Consider the following 18,925-nt stretch of genomic DNA (forward strand, 5'->3'; position numbering starts at 1 on the left):
ACCATGGTGATCTGGACAAGACTGCTGAATCGAGGCAAAGGTAAAAAAAAATCTCTGGATTAACTCGATTAACTAAATGTTGTAATGAATAAATTGGTTAAATGTCTTTAAATTGACAATTCTGTGAACTATCTTGTGCAAGTTTTAAATTGACACAATGCCTGTTTAGCAAAGGTTTCAGTTAGAGATTATGTGCAGGAGCTTGCATGGATTTTTAGTCTTGCAGGATGTCTTCTTTGATGCTAATTAGCATTTTGGAATATGAGAATAAATAGAGCTGAATATATTGATAAAAGTCACCTTGTCCTTGAGAGAGATTTACATGGTTATCAAAACATCATGACAGGGTAAGCCTATACGAAACACATTTTCATTTTTCCTATGGGAAAAATGAATGGTGTGTAAAAATGACTGGACTCATTTCCCTGTTTGACCTCTTTGTTTGATGGATATTATGACACCTTCACTGTGGGACTCTATTATCGAATAGCATGTTGTGTTGAACAACAAAATAACTAATTGGCTGACACAGCCATTCCAAAATGGCTGCAGTGGCTGCTACTAGCTAGCATGAGGACAAAAACAACCATTTTCTTGAAAAATAAGCAATATTTCAATCTTCTCAATGTATCAGTTTGGATAAAGGTAAATGTTAGGTGTACAGTAGCATATCACATCCCTGCACTGAGGAACGTTTTCCAAACAATATCTCAGCTCTCTTAATCTAACCATGATGGCGTTCCGACCCCAGTGCAGCCCAGTGTAACGGTAGGGTTGGAATGTTCTGGCTACTCTGAACACCTAATGGGTAGTCAGCGGGCGGGGATAACATTCCACCCGCTCACTTTTCCGTGCCTTGCTGGATGAGGGAGGAAGTCTCTGGGCTCGAGCTGGACGTTTGTGGAATTTGGGGGGTATCTAGTTAGCTAAAGTAAGTTATTCTTAAGATTCAAAAAAGTACATCATGGTTTGTTGAAACTTGTTAAAAACGTTCGAATTGTTCATCCATTACAGTATTAGTTTGCCTGTTTGCTTTTTATTTTTAGCTTGCAGTACGTTCGCATCTGTTAGCCATTTAGCTAGCAACCCAAGCCAGCCAGCTACGTTATTCGTTCATCGTCCCAACTTTACTTGGGGAAATTGCTTTTTTTTTTAGGGTGAATACGTGATTGGTAACGTTAAGATCTTTAAAATTGCAATATATTAAAAAAAATATGTTGGGAAAGGACGACGGGGAATACCATTTTGCATCCATTTTACCACCCACTCATTGCACCTGGAAGAACAATCAGTAGCGTTAGCTAGCTAACGTTAATTGCGTCTGCCATGAAAAGTGGCAGCTGCAGTTGGTTGTTTTCTGCCGACATGACAGGATATTTGATGAGTATTCTTCTATCCCGCGCCTATTAAAGTGCCGATATGTTTGTACGACCTAACCTAGTAGCCTGCCGTAAAGTCAAACAGGGAGTAGACTCGTGCCACATAGTCTACTGCGCCCTCAAAAACGTACTTTTTTTGTTCGTAGCCTACCCAAATAAGTACATACCAGCCAGACTATTGGCAATGTTTTGAATTACATTCGAAATAACTATTATCCTCAGAAATATTACACCATGACCTATACTATTTATTTTGAAGCAATGTTTCAATATTATAGGGGATTTGAAAAATGTCCTAAATATTAGTGCTGACTGATAATGGTTAGGAATTGTTACATTACTGACTATAATACTATCATACATATCCTCTCTCCCATGTAGGCAGCATTCTCAACCATGGTGATGTCTTGCTGCTTGCTATGCGTAGACCAAATAACTGGCTGCTTCAAGAATTCAGTCACCAGTCTGATGACATTCTTTCCATGCATGCAGGATACCTGTTGCCTGATACCTGTTGCCTACTTCTTTTTACTTTGTGGGAGATAATGCCATACTGTTCATACAATTTTTTTTCACCCAATGCATGTGTGTGTGTTAAAGCCACAATCTTGAGATTGTGTTTAAGCCCAAGTCATCCTCAGCACTTTTAGTATGAAGCAGAGGGATGGAGCCAGGGAAATAAATTTAGGCTAGTCACTCACATTCCTAGACATAGCTAAGGATGCAAGGACAGTCATTCCACAGTGCATATTTTATATCCATTTGCTAGTAACAACCCCTATAGACAATACTTTGTGCATACATTTGTACAAATGTGTGCATTTTGTGGTGGAGTAAACATAAGTTAGGCATGACATGTTTAGACCTATTTATAGTGCAGTGAAGACCGAGAGGAAGAGGTGAAGTATAGTAGTGTATATAAATAATCTTTGTTAATATATTTTCCTGGCTAGTCTAGTTCCTTTCTCTGTGAGTGAATGCATTATAGCTGGCTCATTCTTCTGTCTTAGTATGGTCTGATTTTTGTTGTCCTTATTCATAAAATGAGTAATCGCATAGCTTTGCCATGGCCAGTTAAAGCTGCAATAAGTAACTTTTTGGGCTACTCTTCCAAATTCACATAGAAATGTTAGTAATAGATCGGTCATTCACATTGAAAGCAAGTCTAAGAAGCGGTATATCTGTGCTGTGTGGGCTATGTCTGCTTCCTGTTAAGTTTTGTTTTTTATGTTTACCAGCTTTAAACAGCTGAAAATACAATATGTTTGGTTATGAAAAATATATTTCACAGCGATTTAGATGGTACAATGATTATCTACACTATACGTGCTTGTTTTGTCACAAACTGAAATTTATTTAGACTTTTTGCAACAAGGAAATGGCGGAGCAATTTCTGCATAGTGCAGCTTTAAGCCCAAAGTTTGGTTTTAGCATTGGCACATCAGCAATGTGTCAGCTGTTTTTCACGGGCAGAAAGCTGTTCTTTCTAACCATGTTGGAATGGGTCACAGTGTGGTTTGTTGATCTTTAGGATCTGTCAGTGAGTCACCTGTCAGTAAACATAATTATGCTTATCTTGTACCCACACAAGCTGACAGGAAGTTGAGCTGTAATGTCATAAAGAACATGTAGTTTAGAATAGGCTCAAGATATCACATGTAAGTGGAAAGCTGACGGTGCAGAAAATCCTCATGTTCCTGTAGGAGCTCGCTGGGTGTGTGCACATGAACTTGACCACACTTGGGAGGGGTGCCCATTCTATTTATGTGCCTTACATTTCCCATGTCACGGACGGGGCGGGTGAAGCACTGGCAAGGTGTGGTCTTGGCTCTACCCTGTTGTCTCTACCATCTGGGAACCCTCCCCTGATCTGACTCAACTGTCAGAAAGATCAGTTCAAACTTGTAAATGTTTTGTATGTTGTGGCAATTAACAGCTGTCGCCGGCTGCTGCAAAGTGTCTAATTGCCGTGGAGGTGGGGCTAGTATTAGTCGCAGAATAACTTTTCTTTAAATCCTCTGGTCTTGTACTAGTCTTGAGTGCCTAGCCATATGTCAAGATGTTATAATTATGTGTACATTGTTGCGTTGACTTGCTGCTAAGCAAAGCATTGTCAATTTGAATAATGCATTTGAATCATATCACATTCTGTGATCGTGCTATTATGCAAATGTACTTCTATTCAGAGAACATTGTTACCTGTATCCGTCCAATGTATTTAACTTTGTCACCCGTCCAAAAACAGCTTGTTCTGTCAACTGCCATTGAGGCCTGCTATTTTTAGGTGTTGACAGAGATGTTATTCTTAACGTTTATCCCCATGTCTAGACATGATGGTTCACATTACAATGTCCTTATTCTTCTATACCAGTAATGATTATACTCTACAGTGTGCACACTACTTCTCTACCGCCTCCATTTTTGCTCTGTGTATGTAACCCCCACCCCCTCTCTCTCATTCGTTCGCTTTCTCTCCCTCTCTCTTTCTGTCTGGGGTGTGACAGGGGTTGGCATATGAGGTAATGTTTGGAGTCCCTTATTATGGCTGGTCTGACTCCAGTGGCCTCATTTCACATCCAGGCGAGGCTCAAATACAGTTACACAGTAATAGTCATTCACATGGTTGGTAATTTTCCTAGTGATAATACAAAGGTTTACTTAGGGTTGTATGTTTTCTCTCGTTGTATAGTCTTACAATGGCTAAACAATACAAAATAAACAAGAGGTATGGGTGTGAGGATGTGTGAATTTTGATCAGGCTAAGCTAAATTTACCCCCCCCCCCCCCATGTTGTAGGACTATTCTAGCAGTTTTGCGCCCTGTAATTTTGAATTTCAACTTGCAGAATGAGATGGTTTGATTATTGGGGAAATGCCCCTGCATGACTCACATAGGAAATTGCTACTCTCTGGGGGGAAAACGATTGCCTTGTATGGTTTTGACTGAATTTCATTTCCAGCTGCTTGATAAGGAGTGTGAGTGTCATAAGCAGAAACCAAAGCACCTCTTTGCCCCTTTAGTTTATGTGAGTGTCAAGGCAATCAATGATCTTCATTCATGGCAGTGATTACACATTCTGTCTTGTCTTTTGTCCTTTGTTCGTCCTGTTGAATGTGTGCCTGTGATGCCAGATGCAGATTAGGAGAAATTGGTCCCATTGGAGGAACTGAACTGACTGATATTGCCATCTTATTTATGGTCATGACTCATGATTTAGGCCTCTCTAATCAATTGATCTATTATCATAGATAATTTCTTCATACCCAGGACTTATATTTAGCAAGGACATTTTGTTATGCACTGACTCACTGTATTGTATAGCCCATCCGACATGTTAGTTGTTAGGGTTGTGCTGTATCCAGATCTCCATACCTTGCCTGTGCCATCCCGGGATATACAGTTTTATCAGTAGTACACACAAGGGGCGTAATTTATTATTCTTTTTGTATAATAAAAGGCCAAAAACCAACACTTACCAGAATGCTAACAAGTACTAAGGACTTCTCATATCGCATGCTAGGTAAATGCTAACGAGTACATGCAAACATTTACCTCTAGGACAGACAACCCAGCCCATGAAGTTATGAAAGTATCTCAAAACATAGCTTGCAGCAAAGACAAAACAAATATTCGGCAGCAGGGATCTTAATCCAGGAGGGGATTGTCTCTGCTGCTTGATCTTGATACTTTTGGTCATGTGGTGTATGTGGACACCTGCTTGTCGAACATCTCATTCAAAACTCATGGGCATTAATGGAGTTGGTCCCCCTTTACTGCTACGACAGCCTCCACTCTTCTGGGAAGGCTTTCCTCTAGATGTTGGAACATTGCTGCAGGAACTTGCTTCCATTCAGCCACGAGCATTAATGAGGTCTGGCACTGATGTTGGGCGATTTAGTCGGCGTTCCAATTCATCCCAATGGGGTTGAGGTCAGGGCTCTGTGTTGGCCAGTCATGTTCTTTCACACCGATCTCGACAAGCCATTTCTGTATGGACCTTGCTCTGTGCACTTCACTGCACTATAAATAGGTCATGCTGAAACAGGAAAGGGTCTTCCCAAACTTTTGCCCCTAAGTTGGAAGCACAGAATTGTTTAGAATATCATTGTATGCTGTAGTGTTTCCCTTCACTGGAACTAAGGGGCCTAGGCCAAACCATGAAGAGAGGATTTTTTTTGAAGCCCCATACCATTTATTCCTCCTCCACAAAACTTTACAGTTGGCACTATGCAAGGGGCAGGTAGCGTTCTCTTGGCATCCGCCAAACCCAGATTTGTCCATTGGACTGCCTGATGGGGAAGAATGATTCATCACTCCAGAGAACTCTTTCCACTTCTCCGGAGTCCAATGGCAACAAGCTTTACACCACTTCAGCCAATGCTTGGCATTGCACATGGTGATCTTAGCCTTGTGTGCAGCTGCTCGGCCACGGAAACCCATTTCATGAAGCTCCCATCGAACAGTTTTTGTGCTGACGGTGCTTCAGAGGCAGTTTGGAACTAGGTAGTGAGTGTTGCAACCGAGGACATACGATTTTTACACGCTACAGCACTCTGGGGTATTGAAGAGCCATCCTGTGGCTTTTCCCAAAGTATAAACGGTATACTACCCAAGCCTATTAATTATGTTCTGAAAGCATGATTGTGAGGAATCCAGATTCCCAAGCCTATGTCTTCAGGGAGGAGTAATTTGTTAAAGAACATTGTAATTGCATTCATACTTGTGAGTATTTTGTCAGTGCTTGCCTTCATGGGTGAACTCTTTATGGAAGGAGAATGTGCTTATTCCGGTTTAGCTTTGGATGGCGCAGAGTGGGAACAGTACAGGGCGGCAGGTAGCCTAGGGGTTAAGAGAGTTAGGCCAGTAACTGAAAGATCGCTGGGTCAAATCCCCAAGCCTACAAGGTGGAAATTCTGTCTGTGCCCTTGAGCAAGGCACATAAACCTAATTGATGCTGTAAGTCACTCTGGGTAGGAGTGTCTGCTAAATGACAAAAATGTACATGTATGCAGCTGATGTAGCCTATTTTTATAGACAGACCTGTTTACTGCATTTCTATACCCCTTCAACATGGGAGGGGTGGCGGTGCCTCAACGAAGTACTTATCCATGAGAAGAATGGAGATCACTAGGGCCTACAAATCAGCAAACGTTGGTGAAGGAAACATGAAAGCGTGTGGAATGGATTGTATTCTGTTATCTCTGGTTGGTATTTGTTGGTGCCCTTGAATAGTGAGACAAATATTTCAATGTGAAGGGTGACTATCGCCAAAATACTTACGGCTGGCTCATTCCTGAGTTGTGACCTCTCACCGCTATTGCCTTTCACCCCCCCCCCCTACTAACTGCACTTAATCTGACTCTAAATAGGCCTACCAAGAGTGACATCCTTCAAGTGGGGTTATCTATCATTTATATGAACATACTGTAGTAACCTAATATCCAATTAGACACGTGCTGATGTGGAGTGGTCAGTGAGGCAGCAGTGCTCTAGTGTCTCTGTGTGAGCTCAGGTTCCAGCCAAGTGAGCACAGAATAAGTCATCTGTCATGCTAAAGTGACACTATCTTCCGTTCCCTCCCACTGCAACAAGGATTCAAATGCTCAGTAGACAGGACCAATACTGGTGTCCTCTTCTCCTCCAGACCCGCTAAGAGGTCATGGAGGGTCATATTGTTACAGAGAGGGTTGCTCGTAAGGGAAGTAATGTAATGGTATCCCCTTACTGTCATTTCCCCTTCTGCTGCTCATGATCTGACCGGTTCAGGACTTCTGTTCCCTGTCTCTCTCTAATGTACCAACCTGTTTGTCTGCACAGGACCCACCTCTCTTGACTGACCACCTTCAGTCATTTCCATCAACATGGCAGGAAAGATCTCCAAAGACGAGCTGGAGGAGCTGCGAGAGGCGTTTGGCAAAATTGGTGAGTTGGCTACATCTGTGATTTTACAGTTGATTGATTTGATTTGCTACATTAGTACGACCAGTATGGCTTGTTTCATAATACATGTTTGTTACATAGGCTACAAGTCTACAACTGCTTCATTGTACTGTCCCTGACTTTTTAGTTATTGACTTTCACTTACATGTCCCTTGCCTGCTTTTTTTCTATTGTTTGTGAACCAGCCCAAGGATTGAAGCAAAAAAGTATTGTGTGTTAGCTGAAACGTATTTAGAAAATATGCTCAAACTGCGGTCTGTCTGTGCTTTTGTAGACCTCGATGGCAATGGATCCATCTGTGACTATGAGCTCCATGAACTGTTCAAGGAGGCCAACCTTCCCCTGCCTGGCTACAAAGTCAGGGAGATCATTCAGAAGCTGGATCGCAACAAGGACAACAAGATCAGCTTTGATGAGTTTCTGTCGGTGAGTCATGTTTAACAGTTGTGTGTTAGTCATCCTAAGGGAGTCGGGTTTCAGCAAGTCAGGTTTGGCCAGTCATCCTCAGGGAGTTGGTGTCAGCGAGTCAGGTTTTGCGAGTTTGTTCCAGTTAATGAGGGATTTGTTGTTGGGAGTTCTGCCTATCCCTGTCTGACTAAGGGGACCATCTTTTGTCTCCTTTGTGAAATCAAGTTCCCCTTTGAAATTCTTGTGAACTATCTCTTTAACGTGTCAATTGAGTGTCCACTAAAGCACACACAGGAATGAGGAAATGAGGTCAGATGGTGAGTTCCTGTATTTCGTTTCACCCATGATGAGAGAACAGTAATTTATTGGCCTGTGCCAGTCTCTATTTAGAGCAATAATTTGACCAATGGAATCCAAAAATAAAATAATTATTACTAATCTCTCTATTTTAGTCCATTTCTCATAGCTCAATGACGAGAGGAACTTTTTTTTTGGGGGGGGGGGGGGGGTGTTTTCATTTAAAATATGGTGGGTACAGTATGAGATTAAGATAATTGTAAACCATATCCAGATAATTGAAAGTAAATTAAATAACAGACAGTCATTACTTATGAAGGTACATTTTGGGCTCCCAAGTGGCACAGCGGTCTAAGGCACTTCATCTCAGTGCAAGAGGCGTCACTACAGACACCCTGGTCCGAATCCAGGCTGTATCACAACCAGCCGTGATTGGGAGTCCCATAGGACGGCGCACAGTTGGCCCAGCATCGTCCGGGTTTGGCCGGTGTAGGCTGTCATAGTTAAGAACAAATTCTTATTTACAGACTTGCGTAGTTAAATAATAAAAAATGCCTACTATTGTGTTTTCCATGGACCTCTATCTACAGTGCATGGGCAGTGTAGGCTAACACCACTTGATCCTATGTTTGTGGTCTGGTGTAGACTTCGTACAGTATCCTGTAACATGTTGAATTAGAAAGGAGGATAAAAACGTTTGGTTCACAGAGGCGCTTGGCTTCCTGCTAAACACCTGTGTTTTTGTTGCTAAGCCTGCAACACCATTGCAGGCTTACACTGATTTATCTTGTAATAATGCTTATGATAATAACTGAACATAATATAAGCAGAAATGTATTAGGATCTTGAAGAGGTTGGCCGTTGAAGCTAAAATGCACTTTGCCCCTTCTACTGCAGATATTCCAGGAGTTGAAGAGCAGTGACATTGCCAAAAGCTTCCGCAAGGCCATTAACAGGAAGGAGGGGATCCTGGCCATTGGGGGTACATCTACGCAGTCCAGTGAGGGCACGCAACACTCCTTCTCTGGTGAGCTGCTCAGTCTCCTTCTACTAATGTTGATGGGATTGCATTACAGTATGCTGTACTGTGTATATACACAGTGTGTACAAAATAGTAAGAACACGTGCTCTTCATGAGACTGACCAGGTGAATACAGGTTAAAGGTATGATCCCCTATTGTTAAACTTGTTAAATCCATTTGTTAAATCCACTTCAATCAGTGTAGATGAGGATTGTGTATGTGTGCCATTCATAGAGTGAATGGCCAAGACTAAATATTTAAGAACTGCAACACTGCTGGGTTTTTTTGTGCTCAATAGTTTTCTGTATATATCAACAATGGTCCACCACCCAAAGGACATCCAGCTGACTTGACACAACTGTGGGAAGCATTGGAGTCAACATGGGTCAGCCTCCCTGTGGAATGCTTTCAACACCTTGTAGAGTCCATGCCCTGACGAATTGAGGCTGTTGTGAGGGGGTGCAACTAAATATTAGGAATGTGTTCCTAATGTTTTGTTTACTCAGTGTATAGGCCTTTTGATCTAATTTAAGGGAACCTTTCTCATGAGTTTTGGTAGATGCTCTCTGTCTATCATCTCATAGTGGATTGATTACCTACTCTACACTAGGGGCCCTAGTCAATCAAAACCAATAACTGGGTTTCCTTGGATGTGAAACATAACATTATTCCCATGTAGTGAGAGAAGGTGTATAAAGTGGTGCTGGTTGTGTTGGCTGAGAGTTTCCCTGTGCTGCCCTGTGCAGAGGAGGAGCGGTACGCGTTTGTTAACTGGCTCAACACAGCGCTGGAGAATGACCCTGACTGCAAGCACGCCCTGCCCATGGACCCCAACTCAGATTCCCTCTTCAAGGCCATGGGCGACGGCATCGTTCTCTGGTGAGACATACTTTTATAAATCGCTTTGTTCTGTGTAATTCTGCCCTTACAGCCCCTAACACAGCTAATTTTCCTTACACCTGGTTGGTTGAAATGGGCCATATCTGCGTCTCCCAACATTAGGACCCCTCATAAACCAGCTGTGTATGTGCTCCTGTAGTAAAATGATCAACCTGTCGGTGCCAGACACGATTGACGAGAGGACCATAAACAAGAAGAAGTTGACACCGTTCACAATACAGGTCTGTACAAACTCAACCAGACTGGTCACATACATATTCTTAGGCTGCCTAGAAACACAGCCCAATTCTGATATTTCTATCACTAATTGGTCTTTTGACCAATCAGGTCAGCGCTGAAAAAATATCATGTGATTGGTCAAAAGACCAATTTGTGGGGAAAAAAGAGTGATTTGTTAGCGATTTAGCCAATAGATAAAGTTTGTCATCTCTATTTATGTTTCATGTATGAATGTGGGAGGACCTGTTTGTTTTTCTCTCTTTCCTGCAAGGGACTTCAAAGCTTTTTGTTTCTTCATCCTGCAGGAGAATCTGAACCTGGCTCTGAACTCGGCCTCTGCTATTGGCTGCCACGTGGTGAACATCGGGGCTCTGGACCTAAGGGAGGGGAAGCCCCACCTGGTACTGGGCCTGCTGTGGCAGATCATCAAGATCGGCCTTTTTGCTGACATTGAGCTCAGCAGAAATGAAGGTGAGGAACTTTCACAGCACAATCACTGTCTTGGCGACTCATGAACCTGTATCTAACCGTCGTGTTATTCCTCATGGTACATTTACCCATTACAAGGAACAAAGGTCTCTTTCCTTTTATTATCACAACATTATGACGTCCAGCCAGTTTGTCCTCCGTGTTGGAGTGGCTTTTCCTGGTTAAAGAACTCTTTGGTCAGTGAGTGTTGAGGTGCTGTAGCTGAGCGAATGTCCTGTGAATCCCCCCAGCCCTGGCTGCTCTGCTGAGAGATGGAGAGACCCTGGAGGACCTGATGAAGCTGTCTCCAGAGGAGCTGCTGTTGCGCTGGGCTAACTTTCACCTGGAGAACGCTGGCTGGCAGAAGATCAATAACTTCAGCTCCGACATTAAGGTAGGGATGTACGGTCCATGTATGTTTGGTTTGTATTCACTGTATCTGTATGGTTAATGAAGGTGAAAAGTGAAATAGTTTTATGTTGTCCTCAGAAAGAAGTGGAACTATGGCTTAATAAAATTGATTAGACAATCAAGGCTTCAACCAAATCTGGACTCTTAATTCTATTCTTTCAAAGCAAACAATTCTTTGCTCTGATGATATCTTTGGTTTTTATGCCTGTGCTTTATGATATTTCTGACTGACTGTATCTTTTCTTCAGCTGACAGACCTTTCAACCTGTAAAGGTACTTCATAGATCAACTTCCATAATGTATAGGAATTGACAATAGCTTCATACATGTGTCATCAAGATCATTGTACAGTATTAATATTTCCATTGTTCGTCATGGTCATTGCATACCTATCCATTGTGTCCTGTGTCGTCTTGTTCCCATGTGGCCTGCACAACCTTGTATCCCAGTGTACTTGTATATCTTTCCAATGCTGAGGTTCAAACGAGATGTCGGTCTCTGTTTCAGGACTCCAGAGCCTATTTCCACCTTCTCAACCAAATCTCCCCCAAAGGCACAGAGGAAGATCAACCACGCATAGACATCAGCATGGCAGGCTTCAGTGTAAGCACCTTCACGGAGAATATACACATTTCATATACAGAGAATCAATTGTTTTCAGTTAATATACGTACATTCAGAAGGGATAAATAAAATACGTCCCTGGTATGAACCTGTGGTGTGTCTATGACCTGCAGGAGAAGGATGACCTGAAAAGGGCAGAGAACATGCTTCAGCAGGCTGACAGGCTGGGCTGTCGACAGTTTGTCACCCCAGCCGACGTCGTCGCCGGCAACCCCAAACTCAACCTGGCCTTTGTGGCCAATCTCTTCAACAAGTACCCATCTCTCACCAAGCCTGAGGGAGAGGACATCGACTGGGGGATGCTGGAAGGTGGGTGCTGAGCTAGACATCTGTTGATTATGATTGCTGGGTGGATATTGTCCAGTGTACATTGTACTCTCTGAGACCATAAAATCACCCAACATCTTTTCTGTTTAGGTGAGACACGAGAAGAAAGAACATTCCGGAACTGGATGAATTCCCTGGGTGTAAACCCACATGTCAATCATCTGTATGGGTATGTACCAAATGCAACTAATTATTTACATTGAAAATTAACATGCCAATACCTTACTGCTCCCTACCAGTGGTATTCATACACAGGGTCAGGTAACCTATATAACGATTATCTTTCCTCTACAGAGACCTAGCGGACGCCTTGGTCATCCTCCAACTTTATGAAAAGATCAAAGTGCCCGTCGACTGGACCAACAAAGTCAACAAACCACCATATCCCAAGATTGGTACCAACATGAAAAAGGTAAACTATATTCTCAAATAAAATGTATGTTCCTCCTATAATTTTTACTTTGAAAAAATGCTAAATAATGATCATGTGGCAGAATTTACTGTTTCTGTCTTCAACTATTCAGAAGCTCATAGATCAAAAGAACACAGCTCCAGTTCTGGAGAGAGACTAAAGGTGTGTTTCTCTTGACAACTGCTATGTTTTCTCTGCTCAGTTGGAGAACTGCAACTATGCGGTGGAGCTGGGGAAGACGACGGCGAAGTTCTCTCTCGTTGGCATCGGTGGGCAGGACCTGAACGATGGCAATGCCACCCTGACGCTAGCCCTGGTGTGGCAGCTGATGAGGAGGTGAGTCCTGGCACATGCTTAGATCAATATGTAACATACCTTTCATAACCAGGGACACATTTTCTGTTTTCACCACTGCAAAATATGTTGCTGTTACTTTGATGTTTATGGAAAAACATATGAGCGCACAGGTAAATAAAGAGGGGATAGGCGCTGAAAGGAAATTTGACTCCAATTTACTCTTCGCTGACCACCGCCCCACTCAGACAACATTTTCCCAGGAAGCTCCATTCCCCATTCAAACTTCTGGAGAAAACCCCTCACAACAATCTCAAAAAATGTTTTTGCCCTGTTTTCTCCCCAATTGCGTGGTACCCAATTGGTAGTTAGTCTCGTCGCTGCAACTCCGGTACGGACTCGGAAGAGGCGTAGGTCGAGAGCCGAGCGTCCTCTGAAAACACAACCCAACCAAGCCGCACTGCTTCTTGACACAATGCCCACTTAACCTGGAAGTCAGCCGCTCCAATGTGTTGCAGGAAACACTGCACCTGGCGCCAGTGTCAGCGTGCACTGCGCCTGGGCCTGCCACAGGAGTCGCTAGTGTGCGATGGGACAAGGACATCCCTGCCGGCCAAAACCTCCCTAACCCGGACGACGCTGGGCCAATTGTGCGTCGCCCCATACCGGCCAGGTCGTGGCAGGCTGTGACAGAGCCTGTACTCGAACCCAGAATCTCTAGTGGCACAGCTAGCACTGCGATGCAGCGCCTTGATCACTGCGCCACTCGGGAGGCCAAACTGTGTTTTTACGACACAATAAAATTAAACTCAGACTATCCCTTGATAATTAGGATACTATTGGGTATGTTGTGGTGGACTGTCATTACAATTGCTTCAGGGGAACCTGTTACGATGAAGTTTGTAGTGTGGCTAGCCACTGGATGGCTCTGAATGCACGCAGTCAACGTTACTACTAACCACTTGGAGCTAATTAGTACTCTCAAGTGGTATCCTGATATCGACAGACGATGATGGTTGTATTCATAATATAGCTAACTAAGCTAGCTTACATACATTTTGAGAAAATGTTTTGTTAACTGGCTAGCTAGCTTTAGCAAGGTTTGGTGGTCATTGAGAAAGCACTAGCTAACCAGCTGAGCTAGCAAACAAAGTAACAAAAGTCTAATTTCAGATTCTAAAAATACTTCAACAGGCTCTGCATTTCAGAAATCAGAGTAGCAAGTTCCCCTCGTGCACTGTTATTTAGCTACTTTTTGATAAACTCTGTTTTGCCATAGCTCTCATTGGCTTTCATGCGTTTGAATCATGAGCTTGTCCGAGGTGTTCAGACTCAACGACAGTTGCTATCCTTTGGTGCGATCTGGGGGCAGGACTTCACAAAGGGGCAATTGTCTTGTTTTCATATTCTCACAAAATATATTTTGACAATCTTATTTGTTGAAACCCAAAATATGCAGCTCCAATGTAGCTTTGCATTGTTACTTAAATACCAACCAGTTGTTGTCTCAATGCTTCTGCTAGGCAGGGCCAGGTGTTGAAGTGGGTGGTGCGTGTAGACTAACTAGAATTGCCAGTTAGTCCTGGTGCAGTCCTAGTATCTGTGGCGTCACTGTCAGCAATATTTATGACATGCTCTCACACGATTATTTCTCTGTAAATCAGGGTCGTAAAAGAAGAGGTAAGGCAGCATGGGGGCAAATGTTTTGTAAACCTGCACTGGAATATTTAAACAGTGGATTGTTAATTCTTACGCAGAACTTGATGAATAAATGGATTGTTTTTGGTTTACTTTTGACTGGCCTTCAATGATTACATGCTGACCATTGCACACTGCCGAGTGCCCAAGAAACTGACCAATATGTGAGCTAACTCTTGACATCTCCTAGATATACGCTGAATGTACTGGAGGACTTAGGAGATGGACAAAAAGCTAATGATGACATCATTGTTAAATGGGTCAATACAACCTTGTCAGAGGCAGGGAAAACAACCAAGATCTCAAGCTTCAAGGTTTGTAAAGCTTTATTGATATATTTAGGTTGTTTGTTTTTAATACATTTGTTTATATCTTTGTTAGATGCATACAACATTTGTCATACAACTATGTTCTGTAGTGATAATGCAGTCACTACATTGAATCCTCCAATCAGCAGGCCTAATCTGGCATGCCACAAATTCTGACACTGTACTTGAGCTGATTTGTGAAGCAGGTATTTGACACTGTGTCCTCTGCTCTTGATTGTCAGGACAAGGAGATCAGCACCAGTTTACCAGTAGTGGACCTGATTGATGCCATCCAACCTGGAAGCATCAGCTACGACCTGGTCAAGACTGGTAGCCTCTCAGCCGAGGACAAGCTGGAGAACGCCAAGTAAGTCTTCCACTGATCTACCTGTCCTGATGATCATTGATATTGACCTGTAAGAAGAACTCAAGCTTCAATTAGTTCCTGTTTTTTGCTATACTATCTGTTAAAAATTTGAAATATGGAGGGGTTGTGAAGTATATATTCAGAAGTCATAAGAATGAATATTAAACAAATAGGAATGTGTCCGAGATGTCGAGTCATAGAAGAAAGTGCTGATCAATATTAAATTAAACCACCCATTTCCCCTCTTAGATATGCCGTCTCCATGGCGAGGAAGATCGGCGCGCGTGTCTACGCTCTCCCAGACGACCTGGTGGAGGTCAAGCCCAAGATGGTGATGACCGTGTTCGCCTGCTTGATGGGCCGGGGGATGAAGAGGGCTTAACGGACTGGTTGTGCTACTTTGGCATTCCAACACAACTACCCACAAGCCTTTTGCTTTATTAAGGGCCACCCGGGAATGAAGAAAGACATGTGGAAGAAAATTGTTACCAATAGACATTTAGTTTTTTTTCCCCCCAATCGGTTTTGTGCTTTTTTCACGTGTGTGTGGTACATTTTCACAACTTTTTTGTACAAAACTCTAAACACAGCATCATGATATCTTCTCAACTTAGTTATTTTAACAACCAGTTAATCCATTAGCAAACATGCAAGATACATGTTTCAAAATTGCCCTTTAAATGTAGTATGCTACAGCACTGTAAATTACAGCACATTACACTGTTTTCACATTAGGGAATACACTTACACTACCCATCAACATTTACTGAAAATCAAATTTATATCCCATGTGTGTTCATTCTTTCAGTCATTGATGCAAAATATACATTTATTGTTCAGATATAATTACACTAGGTGTACTGTAATCAAATGAAACAAATTAAATGAATGAAAGAAACATAATGTTTAGCAGGCACGAGTTTGCATCAAGCCAGTTTTAAACAGTTGACCATAGGTTCTCATCAACACAGTAAATGTCCTCATTGTTCATGCACCTGGGGGAAAGACCTGTTGACATGGTGAATCCAAGCCTGACATAGATCTGGATTGATGTCATTGCATGCCTCATTCATGGCCTGAAGGAGGGTGGCACACTCATGGGGATGGCAATCATACACCTTCCACCTGTATTATAATATTGTATTGTACTTATGTGTTCTATTGGCCCTATGTGGCTCAGTAAGAGCATGGCACTAGCAACACCGCAGAGTTTTTGGTTCAATTCTTACTGGGGTCACAGGAAAATGTGTTGACTCACTGTTGCCACTTTGGATAAAAGTGCCTGCTCTACATAAATGGCATATTATGAATTAGTATTGTATTGACCAATGCAATTATAGTAGAGCAGTGTAACCCCTCCCCCCAATCAAAAAGACACCTGTAATTTTGGGTACATGTTCAGGGTAGTGGTGAGCAACATACGGCCTGTGGGAAATAATGGACCCTTTTCTGGCCGGCAAATAGCTTTCGACAAAAAAATAGGTTCTGGGGGGAAAATCTGCGGCATTCCGCTGAATTTAAAAAAATAAAAATAATCTCAATATGGCCCTCGAGACAATTATTTAGGGGATTCAATTGTTACAAACAGTACATATCTGGTCTTGTATATCTGTTTTTTTACTTACTGTGAAGTAAAATAAAGGGTCACCATCATAATATATTTAAGCAATAAGGCATTAACAGGTGTGGTATATGGCCAGTATACCACAGCTAAGGGCTGTTCTTATGCACAACTCATCGCGGAGGGCCTGGACACAGCCCCTAGCCGTGGTATATTGGCCAAATACCACAAACCCCGAGGTGCCTTGTTGCTATTATAAACTGGTTACCAACGTATTTTAGAGCAGTAACAATAAATGTTTTTTCATACTTGTGGTATGCGGTCTGATACCACGGCTGTCAGCCAATCAACATTCAGGGCTCGAACCACCCAGTTTATAATACATTATATATCATACTTAATGTTCATACTTTACAAACATTTTCATGGTGTAGTTCTCAATCTGTAGTAGACAAACCAGTTTAACATCTACAGGTTTACCAAATGGTTAAGTGATTATCAATTGAGACCATTCGGATTAGGTAAGAGTAAAAAATACAATCATATCAAAAGTAACGTGAGCATTGTATTGTGAAAAGAATTTACTTTATTTGAACGTATTGCAATGTAAGACTTATTTATTTCTAGATGAAACACTGATTTAAGTTTTATGAAAAGGTGAATGTGTGTTGTACTTAGTCAATTGAATTTGTGTGTAGTTTAGAAACTGCCTTTTTGATCATCTGTTTTGTACTAAGTGTTGTGAAAATGTATCACATACTTGTGAAAATTGCACCAAAGTGATTGAAAAAAAACTAACACTCTGCAATCAAAAACCTAAAATGTCAACCTTGTTTTGAACGGAGGTATGTATACTACAGAATATTGTGCAGTCTTATTTGCGGTAAGCCCATAACATAAAGTTACTGAAGAACACTATGCCTCATGTTACAGAGGACAACTTCCTATGTTACTTTTCGATATGCAACACTATCTCAATTCATGTTTCAGAATGCTGTATGGTATAAGTATGTATGTATTTTTCCAGTTAACAGGTTGTGTTTCTGAGTAGTTCTACTCCGGTTGATTATGTTACAATTATATCCTTGATGTGTACACTATATAATACATAATCATATCATCCCTTACACAGTGGATAACAATATTTAACTTGGACAAACTGAAATGGTGGCGGTTTAGGTGTTGCACCTGAACTTTCTCCTCTCCCTTATTGAAATGCATGCATATCTTAATAGCTAGTCTTGTCAACAGCTGCATATCTACGGAAGCCATAAGGTCAAACCTTAGTAATGACCAAACCTGAAGGGTATTCTCTGTATTCCTGTATTTACTTTATTTTTGGGGGGATTATGGTAGATAGCTAGTAAACTGAGAGCAGCTGGGTGTCTGTCTGGCTTTTTTCTATTGTGCTATTTGTATGTCTTATTACTCTGGAAGAAACCAAGGGAGCTCACTTGACAGTTCGGTTTCCCTGGTTGTGCAGTATCTTTTAATGCCAATTTCTGATGCGCATTTGTTTCCTCTTTTCTTTTGTATTCAACATTACCAAAAAAATAGGCTAAACTATTTCTGCCTTGCAGATAGCTTCATTATATTCCATAGTTACCGTACCATTGCATTTTGGTCTCATGTGTACATGTTTACTCTGAAGTGCTTTATACAAATAATAAATAAGAAAATGAACAATGCTTAAGAATCTGCTTGTTATTTATACGTAGGCCGACATATACAATACATTGTGGAACTTTATCTCAGCCCTGGTCATATAGTATTTTCTGCCCTTTGGCAAGCAGACAACAAAAGGTATGCATAGTGATTGGTGTTTCCCTGTATTCATTGTGTGCTGTGGGAGGTCTGAAGGGACTTATGCTCTGTGGACTGTCTGCCTGCAGGTTAATTTCTACAGTCTGTGGAGGGAACAGGTGATGTGGTTGCACCGCCCTAGGCTTTACACCACAGTGCATTTTACCTATTTACCCAAATGCATTGTTTATTTTCTCCAGAAACATGCATGCTCTACTTGTTTACATTCACAACAGTTTCAATCCATAAAGTAACAGTAGGCTGCTGTACTTAAGTGCAACTCTGTAAACTCAGGTACACAATGGCACTAACTTCGGTGTTTGTTGGATGGATGTGTTCTCTTGTCCAGGTTCTCTAGTTTCGGTGGAGTAGTGATTAAACCGTGGGGAACTCAGATAGCAGATCGTTGGACGTTGTTCACTGGTCTGAATCCTGAACAGATGCTGAGACTGCTCTAAACCACAAGCCCCCTCAGGCTTTCTAAGTC

General features: G+C 42.0%; 1 protein-coding gene across 1 annotated transcript; it reads left to right on the plus strand.

Annotated features, from left to right (window-relative positions):
- Nucleotides 1-521: 521 nt before the first annotated feature.
- Nucleotides 522-18,323, plus strand: LOC110533811 (plastin-3). Its single transcript, XM_021618337.3, has 16 exons — nt 522-931; nt 7,197-7,301; nt 7,594-7,745; nt 8,922-9,051; nt 9,793-9,925; nt 10,086-10,167; nt 10,471-10,636; nt 10,885-11,027; nt 11,552-11,647; nt 11,782-11,977; nt 12,086-12,164; nt 12,290-12,407; nt 12,610-12,743; nt 14,590-14,713; nt 14,950-15,074; nt 15,324-18,323. The coding sequence occupies exons 2-16, from the start codon at nt 7,241-7,243 to the stop codon at nt 15,454-15,456; spliced, it is 1,872 nt and encodes a 623-aa protein (XP_021474012.1). The 5' UTR covers nt 522-931; nt 7,197-7,240; the 3' UTR covers nt 15,457-18,323.
- Nucleotides 18,324-18,925: the final 602 nt, after the last annotated feature.

Source organism: Oncorhynchus mykiss, chromosome 10 (assembly GCF_057628025.1).
Source record: "Oncorhynchus mykiss isolate SJ-2025 chromosome 10, ASM5762802v1, whole genome shotgun sequence".
Lineage (NCBI taxonomy): Eukaryota > Metazoa > Chordata > Actinopteri > Salmoniformes > Salmonidae > Oncorhynchus > Oncorhynchus mykiss.

What these genes read in the sequence shown, in the direction of transcription:
- LOC110533811 (XM_021618337.3), top strand. Translation starts at nt 7,241, where the DNA reads ATGGCAGGAAAGATCTCCAAAGACGAGCTGGAGGAGCTGCGAGAGGCG. An exon ending in TGAGCTCAGCAGAAATGAAG is followed by an intron (nt 10,637 to 10,884) that starts GTGAGGAACTTT and finishes GAATCCCCCCAG; the next exon opens with CCCTGGCTGCTCTGCTGAGA. An exon ending in CCAAGATCTCAAGCTTCAAG is followed by an intron (nt 14,714 to 14,949) that starts GTTTGTAAAGCT and finishes CTTGATTGTCAG; the next exon opens with GACAAGGAGATCAGCACCAG.